Consider the following 12,495-nt stretch of genomic DNA (forward strand, 5'->3'; position numbering starts at 1 on the left):
ATTCATTTTAAAATGTTTTTGTTTTTAAAGCCTTGAATGGCCTTGCCCCACCTTACCTCTCTGAGCTGCTGCACCCCTACACTCCCAGCCAATCTCTCAGGTCAGCTGACCAGCTGCTCCTGATGGTGCCTAAAGCTAGGCTTAAGCTCAGAGGGGACAGAGCGTTTGCCGTTGCAGCTCCAAAACTTTGGAATGGACTGCCTCTGCACATTAGACAGGCCTCCTCTCTGTCTAATTTTAAAAATCTTCTTAAAACCCACCTCTTTTCTTTGGCTTTTTAACACCAGGTAGAGTGTTGATCTTATGTGTATACTTGCATATTTGTATTGTGTTTGTCATATTGTATTTTATTTATTCTACTTATTTCTGTTTTATCTTTTTGTGCAGCACTTTGGAAACCTTGTGTTTGTTAAAATCGTGCTATATAAATAAAGTGGATTGGATTGGATTGGATAGAGGATACACATTATATCAGGCCGTTTTTCACCTGATATAATGTGTATCCCCTCCCCTAACATGCAAAGGGTCTGTCCTGTCATCATGTGTGTTATTTTCTGAGATAATATGGAGATGTCAGCTTTTTTCTCTCAGAAGTTACAGAGGGGATACAAATTATATCAGGCAGTTTTTCACCTGATATAACATGTACCCCATCCCCTAACATGCAAAGGGTCTTATAATGGCTAAGCCTAACAACTTAAAGCCACTGAGGTGCTGATATACGGACTTGAAACAAACTTGACACAAGTCTATGGCTAGTAAACTAGCTGACGCGCTCTCTTCTGTCTTACACCGCTCAGTAGCCTACTGTTGAAATCATAGACTCCAATAGTCATCGTTGCATTTATATGGACATTTATTGATTACAATGTTCTTCGAATGAACGTGCAATAATCCATGTGTCCATTAAGCTCCATCAACAAACATTTACACATCCACATGAGCGTTGCGGTGTGGAGCGATTTGATTTGTGCTCCTCCAATTAACAGCACCCCATGTTACCTGCTGAAAGGTTCCTACCTAAATAGACATCACTCAAAAGCACACAATTTGTGTCCTACACCCAAAACAAATGACAATGGCTCTTACAGGTCTGTCTTGCCATCATTTGTGTTATTTTCCGTGTTTTTCATCACCATTGTGACTGAACTCGATGCTTACATTTTTGTAAGCTATATTCATGTATTCAAACAGCCTGATATAATGTGTATCACCTATGTAACTTTTGCTAGAAAACAGCAGACATCTCCATATTATCTCAGGTTGTTTATTGTGACCTGGTAAACACTGAAAATAACACACATGATGACAGGACAGACGCTTTGCATGTTAGGGGAGGGGATACACATTATATCAGGTGAAAAACAGCCTGATATAATGTGTATCCCCTCTGTAACTTTTGCTAGAAAATACCAGACATCTCCATATTATCTCAGGTTGTTCACTGTGACCTGGTAAACACTAAAAATAACACACATGAGGACAGGACAGACCCTTTGCATGTTAGGGGAGGGGATACACAAAATATCAGGTGAAAAAACAGCCTGATATTTTGTGTATCCCCTCTGTAACTTATATGGTAGACAGGTGAACAAAGCGGTTAATTGAAAAGCCATATTAAACTAAATTAAATTAAAACAGAAATCACGTTAGAGGGCATGGAGGGACGGGTTAGCAAAGCCTAGGAAAAAATATTGTTCATAAACCTGCATGACTCACAAAGATAGGCCTATCAGTCGGCCTATGTAGCTAAGGTGCATGTCAATATGGAACTTTGGAAAACACTGTTGATTAATCCACAATAATAAACGAAGCATTAAACAATTATAAACAAAACAAAACAAAAATAAATGTATTTAGCTATGTAGATAAATGAGACCCTTGTTACTATGGAGTCTTCCACGTCGCTATTTGTTCCATTTAAGAGGTGAATTCTAGCCGATACTAGCTTTAAATCCTAACAGGTTGGCTGAACTGGAAAAAAGAGATCTAAAAAAAAGTAAGCTACATTTCTTTTTTTTTTCCACCAGTTCGCTTCATCAGTTATTGCAAAATATCTAAAGTAAAACTTACTGATGATCAACATAGCGGTGACATTATTTTCTCAACTAAAACATACATTTTGAAATATAGAATGTAATAATGTGCCTGGATTTCTTTTCTTTTTTTTTAAATAAGGTGTTAGATGTAGAAGTAAATACAGTGCCCTACTGGATCTCATTTGGGATGAGTGACATTCATAAATATTCATTGTATCCTACTTTATTTTTAGGTAAAATTTATGCATAAAAATGTATAGGAAATATCACTTTTTCCCTTTTTAAAATCACAATTTATCAAATCAAATATAACTTCTACAGTATGTGAAAGGGCAAGACAAATACTTTGTTCATAAAACATTTGTACATTATGGACATACAAACATTAGTTGTGGATGTACTGGTTGGTAGATGGGTCTTTTAGTATAAATGAATGAGAATAACCGACCATGATAGCAATCGTGGTTGTGTGTAATAATTATGCAGCAATTTATTGGTAACAAATGGCTTCATGTTTTCTGCATGTTTAGGGATTCAGTAGCTGAATTATGATTTGTGGGGAATTAACATTCTTACAGCATTGACTAAAAAGTATGTGTGTGTGTGTGTGTGTGTGTGTGTGTGTGTGTGTGTTGTGATGTGTATATGCATCTTTAACCCCTTTCTGCCTATTTCCGAATTTACACACCTCTCTTTAATGCTTAATAGCTTCTCATGTGAACATCACAGAACCGTAAATGATGAAGACACTAAATGTATAAGCATCAATTACTTAATTTATTGATCTTCATGAAAATATAGGACGGTGAAGACACATTTATTTTTATTTTATTTAAATCAGACTTGTTTTACAGTGAACAGTGAGTTTTACAGAATGAATTAGAAAACTCTTTTTTTTCCTCTATTTTACATTTTCTGGTTCCAACACTTGTTACCCATATGTGTACGAAATTTCCGTTGATATGTAAAAGCACCAGGGCAATAGTAAGGAGTGTACCTCGGCGTCGTTTTGTGTGCAAAAACCAATCCAAAAAATGGTAAAATGTGCTTTCCAATATTTCAAGAAACGTGTTTAAAAAAAACCATAGGCTAATCTCTTAATATTAATTTATAAACTTCTACAATCAGAATCAGAATTTCCACATTTGTAGCTTATAAATTGCTAATCATTTTAAGACCCACATTTGTATGATATAGGCCTTAGTTTTGGTAAATGAGAAAGTTGTTTAACACGTGAACAAATTGTAGATGTCGTCCACACACCAGGAGGCACTGCAGAAAGAGGTTAAGCTAGTCAGGAGGCGATGATGTGATGTTTGCTCACACAAATGGCTTCTATCTGTACACTGTATATGCGTGTGTGTGTTTGTCTCAGTGTGTCCGTTAATTTTTGCCCCCATCCACCACACCCACATGTAGACATAGGGCGGTGACATGGTGTTTGCCAAAAGGTGCCCCATTGGTTTTTGCCACCATGCCATAAATCCAGCCCAGGGCGGTCGGTGCATGTGTGTGTGTGTGTGTGTGTGTGTGTGTGTGTGTGTGTGTGTGTAAGACAGCTATATTTAGAGACGTGGTTAGCCGGTAAACACACTGAGTAATACTGAGATGTGTCATTTTAAGATCCTATGACTCCATGATCTAAACAAAATGCTTACACACTCACTCTCTCTCACACACACACACACACACACACACACACACACACACACACACACACACACACACACAGGTGTTTTACTTATGCAGCCTGATTGGGCCTCTCCACAGGACTTAGCAGCGGTCTAGTAATGTAAGAAGAGGTAGTTGTAGCTTTGATGTAAAACTTTTAAGAAAGCTGACATTCTAACAATAAAATCCTTCTGTTTTATTTAAAAAAAGACTCATTAGGTCAGAACACATACAGAAAAATAAGGAGTAATGTGTTCTGTTTCAGACAAACTATCCACAAACACACACACCCAGAACGAAACAGTTCAACATACAGTAGGTCTCTTTTGGAAACACACACACACACACACACACACACACACACACACACACACATACAAACACGATGTCCTCATAATGTGACTCTCCTCCTTATCCCTTCGCATTCATTATGCTGTCATTCTATTCTCTGCCAGCGGAGGGTCTCCCTTCCTGTTAATTAAATCAGATGCTTATCCTCATAACATGTAGCGAGAAAGAAGAGACGCAAACACTAATAATAACAATGTTAAGAATCTACTCTCAGACTACTGAGACTAGAAAAGTGTGTGGCACAGGGACTAAATGTGCTGCACCACATATAATCTACTGTCCAGACACACACACACACACACACACAAAGACTGGATTACCAACAGCAAGCCAAATGGGCAACTATTCTGGTTTTTGGAAATGTATAGAGGGACCCTGTGTCAAAATCTTGTAGTAAGACCTTAAAGGTGGACTCCAGTGATTTAGTATTAATAATAAAGTTGAGGATCTTAGAGACATTTCAACACAAAAATGGTTAAAATCGAAGCAGCAGAGGCAGAAATATCCTGACTTTTGGACGTTCATCCAACGTCCAGCTCTGGTCACGGAGACAGAAGCACAATGGTGTGTGGGTTTCCCCGTCGAATGCTAAAATGATAGCGCCACTCCGTTAGGGCATAGGGTTTATAGGCATATGATCTGTTGGAATAAGATGTCTTGAACAGGACCTTCTTCTGACAGGCTTGTTCGTAGAAAGAAATGCTAGAAGCAGGGGAAGCAAATCAACGGTATAGTGGACATAAAAGTCTGTTTGCAGACATCCAAACAGACTTGTACCAGTTTTGCCCAGTCCAGCTATGCCAGCAACACACTGTTTTGACATGTCGCGTGGTTCTGATTTGTATATATATATATATATATATCAACTGAATCAACTGAAGTGAAAGAGTGAGAGACAGGCAGAAAGATGGGAAGGAGATGGCAGAGAGGCATAAAGAACGAGGGAATGGAAAAGGAAAAGACAGAAACACACACACACACACACACACACACACACACACACACACACACACACACACACACACACACACACAGAGAGAGAGAGAGAGTAGGAGAAAAACAGGAGAGAAGTGACATCACATCTCCCTGCCTCTCTCTCCCTCTTACTGGCACCTTTGCTCCACTTCTCGCCGAGGAGGCGCACACTCAGTTTCTCGCTATCCTCCTTCGCAGCTCACAAAAGGGGCTGGGTCACACGGAGAAGGGGGAAGGCAAAACATTTTTTGACAGGATGAACAACACTTTCCTAAACATGGCGTCGATAGGCGACTTCGACCCGCTCAACGCATCTATTCCTGCCACCAAAGTTGAAATCACAGTGTCCTGCAGGTAGGGGAATGTGTCTGTGTTACCTGGTTTGATCCTTTTCCTTACGGAAAAACACCGAGCTGCGGACGCAGCTGGAAGTCACCTACTTCAACTCCGTCTAAGTTTATGTTTAGTTCCAGTTAGGCGGCTTTTAAACGACTACAGCATCTAGAATGGCGTGCCGTGGACAAATGTCACTTTTACGCTATAGCGAATAAACGTGAAGATGTCTTAGCTAGCTTAGCTAATTAGATAAGTGTGCCCGCTTGTCACTTTTATGCCACTTCAACGCTGTTAAAACCAACTATTTCATAATGATAACACGACTATTTTCGAAAAAGTGTACGTAATACGTGAATACTATGGTAAAAATTGTAACGTTAAACCCAGTAAGGTCAGTTCAAACTCACTTTTAAGTATCAGAGACGCATTAACGCTAGTATAGCGTTAACGTTACACGGACATGTTTACAGTGATACTATGAGAACACTGGTGTTTTATGGCTATTACAGACACACTGTCGGACACACAGTCACACTTAAATACCATATGTAGCCTATATTATAGTGGTAGGCTACAATAGGAAATAGGGAACAGTAGGATACGGTATGAACTGATGATTTGATGTCACTGTAAATGTCCGACTTGGATTCCATCCACTGTGTCTGTAAAGCTTGGATGCCCATGAGTTATTACTTATTATTTAGGAATTCATACTCTATCTGTGATTTGACAGTCTTGCTGTTGTTGTTGGTTGGTCACCTGTCTAGAGAGAGGTATCATTATGGGGCTTCTGGAAAGCTAAAGGTGTTAAAATCCTTTCTGTATAATGCAGTTATGGTGTGTGGACATGTGATTGACAGAGAAAGCAGGGGACAAGGCTGGTGTGTCTTTAACCCTCTTTGAAAGAGGTCTTTCTCTGTCATTTAGGCTGGATTTTCCTCTCTGCATACAAGCTGGGTGAGAAATGCAGAGAATGTGGTTTATTTCTGCCTGACTGGTGATCCACAGATAGGCTACAGGCTGTGCTTCACAGTTCAGCCACATTTTCTGAGGAGCCCCCCTGTAAGGGAATCCAATTAAATATTTCATCCCCATTAAATTAAATGGGTTACTTTACATCTGCTGTCATTTACCATTAAGAGGTTATTTCATACACATTTGAATGCTTAATATGGAGAGGAAAAAATGTACACAAAGAAAAAGCTGTTGAAAATGAACCGGTGTTATGGTGTCATACGGGTCCCTGAAGCTGCACTGTCATTCAGTAAAATAGGTTTCAGTGTAGTGGAGTTCCTCTCTGTTGATTGAACTTTAATTGGAGACTGTGCAGTGTGCGTGTATATCTGATGATATGCAAATATGTCTTGCCTGCAGTTATTCAAATGTTGAAAAGAAGTCTTCTTGTAAAACTTTTACTGAATTTAGAAAAAACATTTTCCTTCCCTGGGGTTGGACAGATAATGCAATAAATAAAATGGAAACGTTGTTGCAGCGTTCATTTTGGCAGTGTTGGTGTTCCCCTTCTGTCTGTGCATTGTTGTGGTTTTGGTTAGGTTTTTTTTTTTTTTTTTTTCAATCAAGCATGATGTTGCTGATGATGCTGGTAGGATTGTGATCATATTTAAACAGTTGACACATAAGGCTTTTATGTTGTCATTAACACAGTCCTAACACATTTTCATTGAGGCATTAATAAAATTTTTATCTTACACATTAAGTGGAATTGACTTTAAGCATGCTACATGAATCCATTTATCCTTTTGATTTCCAGTAACTGGTTTAATAAGAGTGCTGTACAATTAGGCCATACTTCAAATGTTCTAATTTTGTTTAACTTAATCATACAGTATTTTGGCACTGTTTTTTTAAAAGTGTATAAATGACATTGATTGCCCACATGCTGATACTATTCAAAGATCAAACTTTATATGATGTTACTACTACCCTACTAGTCCAAGAGGAGTGGACAGAAACGGTTTCTTGCCCTGCCTGAGTCCTTTCAGATACTGTAGTTACTGTATTTCCAGAAGGTTTTAGTACCATCTCCTTAGTAACAGAGACAATGTCATGCCCAGCAGAATATATGAACATGTTGGGCAGAGTTAGTTAATGTCTGAGTCACCCAGCTCCCCACAGCCTCCGGGGGGGGAGTGTGTTTTGGTGGCTTTCCTCCCACCTCCAACCCAAGGTGGAATGCCATGGTTACGGCCAAGTGTGTGGCCAACGCATAAATGTTTGTGTAAGCTCATAGCATATAGGTTATGTGTTTGTGACAAGTGGACACAAAGGGCAGTGTACAGTATCACCATGGCTACTACTTTTTAAAAATAAAAAGTTTCCCTCTGTGTGTGTAGGTGGGTGTTAAAGTGAGAAATTTCACCGGGGAGACAATGGCTTAAGTGAAAGTAACATGAATGAAAGGTCGTTGTAACATTTTGGATTTTAATGTTTTGTAATGCGGCTGTAATGGTAGACACTGTCATTTATAGGATAGGAGAGAGACCGAACAAAAGTTTCCATCTTAACAGGTCATTTAGTTGAGTCTGTAGAGTTTGAGTGCATCTTATGTAAACAAATGCAACAATCTGCATGGGGATAAGCTACTTTGGCTAACTTCCAATGCAAATCAGCGTTCTTAAAACACTCTGAGTGTACAATCAGGTTTTTAGATGTTGACACCTGTTTCAGGAATAGCTGAAACAGGCATTTTGCCTACAAGTGACACGTAATCATCTTTGCTTTCACGTTTACATGCAATTTAATAGTCATACTTTTCAAATCTTTTTAAGATACTGAATGGCTTATTAAAATGTAAAGAATAAACCAAGGAAAGGAGGAAAAAGGTTGAGAGACTTGGAGCAGTCTCTCATTCGAAGTAGCTCTCCTCATGTAATTATTGTTTAGTCAGTCATGACATAACCATTGCAGAAATATTGACTGATGCTCTTAGCCTGCATCTCCAGCTAATTCAGATGATGCTATGGGGATATGAAGTAAGAGCTTGGTTTTGACTCGGCGTGATCGATGCGAGAGCCTGAGGTTTCAGCTGGGATCGATGCGCCACCAACTCTGCCCACTGCGCTGTACAAAAGCCAACATGCATAAAAGTATGTTTACACATACTGTATAGGTCTACATATATGATTGGCTGTACACACAAACCATTCCTCACCCACACTCATTCAACAGTCACAGAAGAATACATCCCTGATGCACTTACCAGGGGACTCTGCTGTGAATGGCCTCAAGCCAAAAATATTCCATTACTTCATTGATCGGACCAGCTGTTACCTGTTTTTTCCACGCACGCGCACACCCGAAAGCAGTATTTCTCAAGGAAAGTTACAAGCTAAAGTTAAAGTTTGTTGAGTAAGTCTCAAATGACTACTGCAAAAAAAAATGCATAGGCATTCTATGTAAATTGATTGAGTTTGCTTACACTGGGGATGCTACCTTCCTGTTATTGTTCCTTGGGTAACTAACTACACGTGCTGTGATTTAATGTGAAGGTGTCGTGTGTGTGTGTTTTTCTATTATGTCTATAAGAGTAGGGCTTGGAATCAAACTGCATTACTGTTTTGGCCAAATGTGTCTGCAGTTTGCATTAACATGAAATGCCTGGTGGGATTTGTGTACTCATTCATTAGTCAGATTTTGGATTGTATTTTGTTCATGCAAAGTTTCTGTACAGCTGCTTATGTTTATGTTCCCAAAAGTAAGGCATCAAAGACATTTTTACATAATTTCTTTTATATTGGTACTGAAACTCTGGTATCAGCACTAGTATTCGAAAAAACTAAAGGTGAGCGTTCCTTTGAAGTGGTAGCTCCAACTCTGTGGAACACCCTTCCTATTAACTTACGTTCTGTAGTCTCGCTTGATGCTTTTAGAAAGCCACACTTGTTTCAACTCATTTTTGTATCATGTTTGTAATTATTTTTATTGTTTGTCATTTTAATCTTTTACCTTCATTGGTATTGCATTTGTTTTTGCTAGTTTATTTTCTGTTTTGGATCCTATTGTATTTTAACAAATGCTTATTGTGTGAAGCACTTTGTGACTGTCTGTAAAAGGTACTATATCAAATAAATTATTATTATTATTATTATTATTATTATTATAAAAAAATTGCAAACAATACCCAGTGGGGATGTCCCGATCAGCTTTTTTGACTCCAATCCGATTTTTTTTTTTTTTTTAAATAATGAATATCTGCCGATAAGTCCCGATCTAGTGCTTTTAAATAAATAAAAAAAAAAATATATATATATATATAAATTAATTTCAGGTTTTCTTTTTTCTACCAGCATTATAGAAGAGTGAGAAATAACACTTAAACACACACACAGATGATCTGAGAGCGATAAAAAGGAGCTGGTTTTTGAGTAGGATCAAAACTGTTTTTTTGCCCTAATGTCTGTCAGACAGCTTGACATCTCTCTCTCTCTCTCTCTCTCTCTCTCTCTCTCTCTCTCTCTCTCTCTCTCTCTGTATTGCCATGCATCCCAGCACTGTCAGCAAACATTCTACTGTTGACAGTAAATGATCCTCTCTCCTCCTATTCTGTCTACCTTCTCTTTGCTGTGGTGCGAAGCAAAGGAATAAAAAAAACCGTTGTCACAACATATTGGTTGTGGTGTAAATGAAATAATTCAGAGAGAGGTAGTTAGGGCTGGCTTACTCCTGCATGTGTTCTTACAACCTGCTAAATTGGAACACATAGTCTTGGGTATGACCCTCTGACTGCATGTCAAGTCATATTATTTCCCCATATGAGGCAGCTTAGAATTTTCAAAAGTTAAAAAAAAGGCATTGGTCTTAACCGTCATGTATCTAAAATACTGTAAGTCCATGTATAATCAAATGGTTCCTGACTGATTTCAGTAAAGCCTGGTTTGGAAATATGAAAAGAGGCCAAATTTGAAAACGAGGTCATATTTGTGCAGGCCTGAAGGCTGGGACACGCGACTGCTGTGATCCTAATGGATTCACTCAAAAAATGTGTCATCGTATCAACTTCAAACCACAAGTAGTCCTGCAGCTTTAGGTATTTCTTGTCATGCCAAATATGAGTTCAAATACCCGTTACATAAAAGTAGTTTAGGCTAATCTCTTATGGCAGCTTGATGTTTTTCTTAATCAATTGTGTACAATTGTTTGATGTGGATTTGGTGTGTGTACATTACAAGTCACTTATCTGGTTTACTAAAGCAGTGGTTCTCAACCCCCAACCCCCTCAACAACAAGAGAAAGAGAGCTTTTGATGCATTTGGGACTTTTTCTCTCTCCCTGACCCACCTTCAGACCCCTTTCAGACCCCCCTCTGTCTTTCAAACTCAAACAGTAATGTAGAAACTATTCCCCAGTCTAGAATACGTAATTTCAATTTTTTTCTGCCTAACCCTCTGGCGACCCCCCCAGAAATGATCTCGCGACCCCCTTGGGGGTCCCGACCCTCAGGTTGAGAACCACTGTACTAAGGGACAAAAGTCTAAGCACTGCCTCCGGAAACCACAGGTGAGAGTGTACTCCCCAGTGGAACCAATCTAACCTGTCATACAGGAGCTGGATTACTGCAGAGTTAATGGAAGCTCCTTATCTTATGCTCGTCATGGCGTTCAAAAGGTCGCTATTCTTCCTCCTCATGGAAAACCTGGCCATTTGAACAGGCCCATTTGGCAGCATGGTTGTTGGCAGGCACATACTGACAGTTTGAAACTGGTGAAAGACTCTATGCAACCCAATGAGTAGCAACTAGCATGAGCAACATCTCGTTCCTTCTCTTCTCTTGAGCACTGCTGTAGCCCATCGGCTGATACGCAGCGTGTAAACAGACCTTTTACATTGGTTAAACATTTTGCAACATAACATGATCTCCTACTGCCAGTAGTTCTCCAAAACCATATTAAACATGCCTGGTGGATAATTCATCATTTTATTGCGATGAAAAGCCACCTGTGTTCAACACTGGTTGTTTAATCAGGGGCTGTTTTACACCTGTGATGCCAGGTAAACGCAATTACCTTTTGTATGTATAAGGACAAAGAACCAGCAGTACTGTATCCAGACAACCAATATCAAGGTAAACATGTGACATACTGTTGGCAAATTTTAGAAGAGAGGGAGTTAAGACTAGTTTGTCTCTCAGTCAGGCCCTCATGTTGCCTACACAACCAGTAAAGTCTTTTAAGAACTTTGTACAGGAGAGTATTTGTTTGAACTTAACACACCGTAGCCCCTTTCAACCGTTTTTGCTTATTTGTTGTTTGTACTTCCCATGTGTCACATTGCACTTTTTGTGGTATTTCTAAATGGCTTTGTTTGCCAAAGGAGTTTTGTTAAGATGGCAACGGCACCTCTCTAACATCACAGTTGTACTAAGAAAAACCAGCATGGCAGCCATTCTCAACACACACAAGTCTGCCTGAGCCCTCGCTCAATGCAGGTTGTGGTCCACAATGGACGATACAATGCCAATAGTTTTGGACTGAAGGATTTTTAATGTCCTTCTGATATTTATATAGGGGTGTGAATCTTCACTGGTCTCACGATTCAATTCAATTACAGTTATCCTGTCAACGATTCAAAAAGATATCACGATGCGTCACCTCATCAATATTATTATATATTACGACACATGGTTTTCATCGACAAATTCAAGCGGTCATACATGTATGAAATCCCCTTTTTTTTTTTTTTTTATCGTATCTGCTCTTAAAAAAAAGACACTTCCTGAATGTAGTGGAGTCTGAACACAACAGACAGCAAAAAAAAAAAAAAAAAAAAACAGTGAGCGGAAAATCAACATGTAACGTGTAAGCTGAAGGACAAAATGATCAGCAGGCATTGTAATCAATGTGTCATTGTAATATTGACAATAATTTGGAAAATAATATTACACCATCAGAAGCACAGAGGTGTCGATGCTCGATACAAATGAAGATTTAACCTACAATCCCCCCAGACCTGTAAAGGGATGGGCTGTTTAGTTAGTTTAAGTGTCCCTTCTTTCAATTTCAGACGCACCAGGAGAAAGCTTAATTACACATAAATACTGTTGAAGCCTTTTCATTCGTAAAGGGTCTAAACAAACATTCGAATCTTGAACTTGTGAGGCTGTAGA

The 12,495-nt window shown here is 39.0% G+C and overlaps 1 protein-coding gene across 1 annotated transcript in view; it reads left to right on the top strand.

Annotated features, from left to right (window-relative positions):
• The first annotated feature begins 5,161 nt into the window (after nt 1-5,161).
• Nucleotides 5,162-12,495, top strand: part of LOC144512408 (copine-8) — an 88,583-nt gene continuing 81,249 nt past the window's right edge. The window contains exon 1 of the mRNA XM_078243159.1: nt 5,162-5,390. Within this exon, the coding sequence (XP_078099285.1) occupies nt 5,293-5,390 (98 nt within the window). The 5' untranslated portion in view covers nt 5,162-5,292. The remainder of the gene's footprint in view (nt 5,391-12,495) is intronic.

This window comes from Sander vitreus, chromosome 23 (assembly GCF_031162955.1).
Source record: "Sander vitreus isolate 19-12246 chromosome 23, sanVit1, whole genome shotgun sequence".
NCBI classification, from domain to species: Eukaryota; Metazoa; Chordata; class Actinopteri; order Perciformes; family Percidae; genus Sander; species Sander vitreus.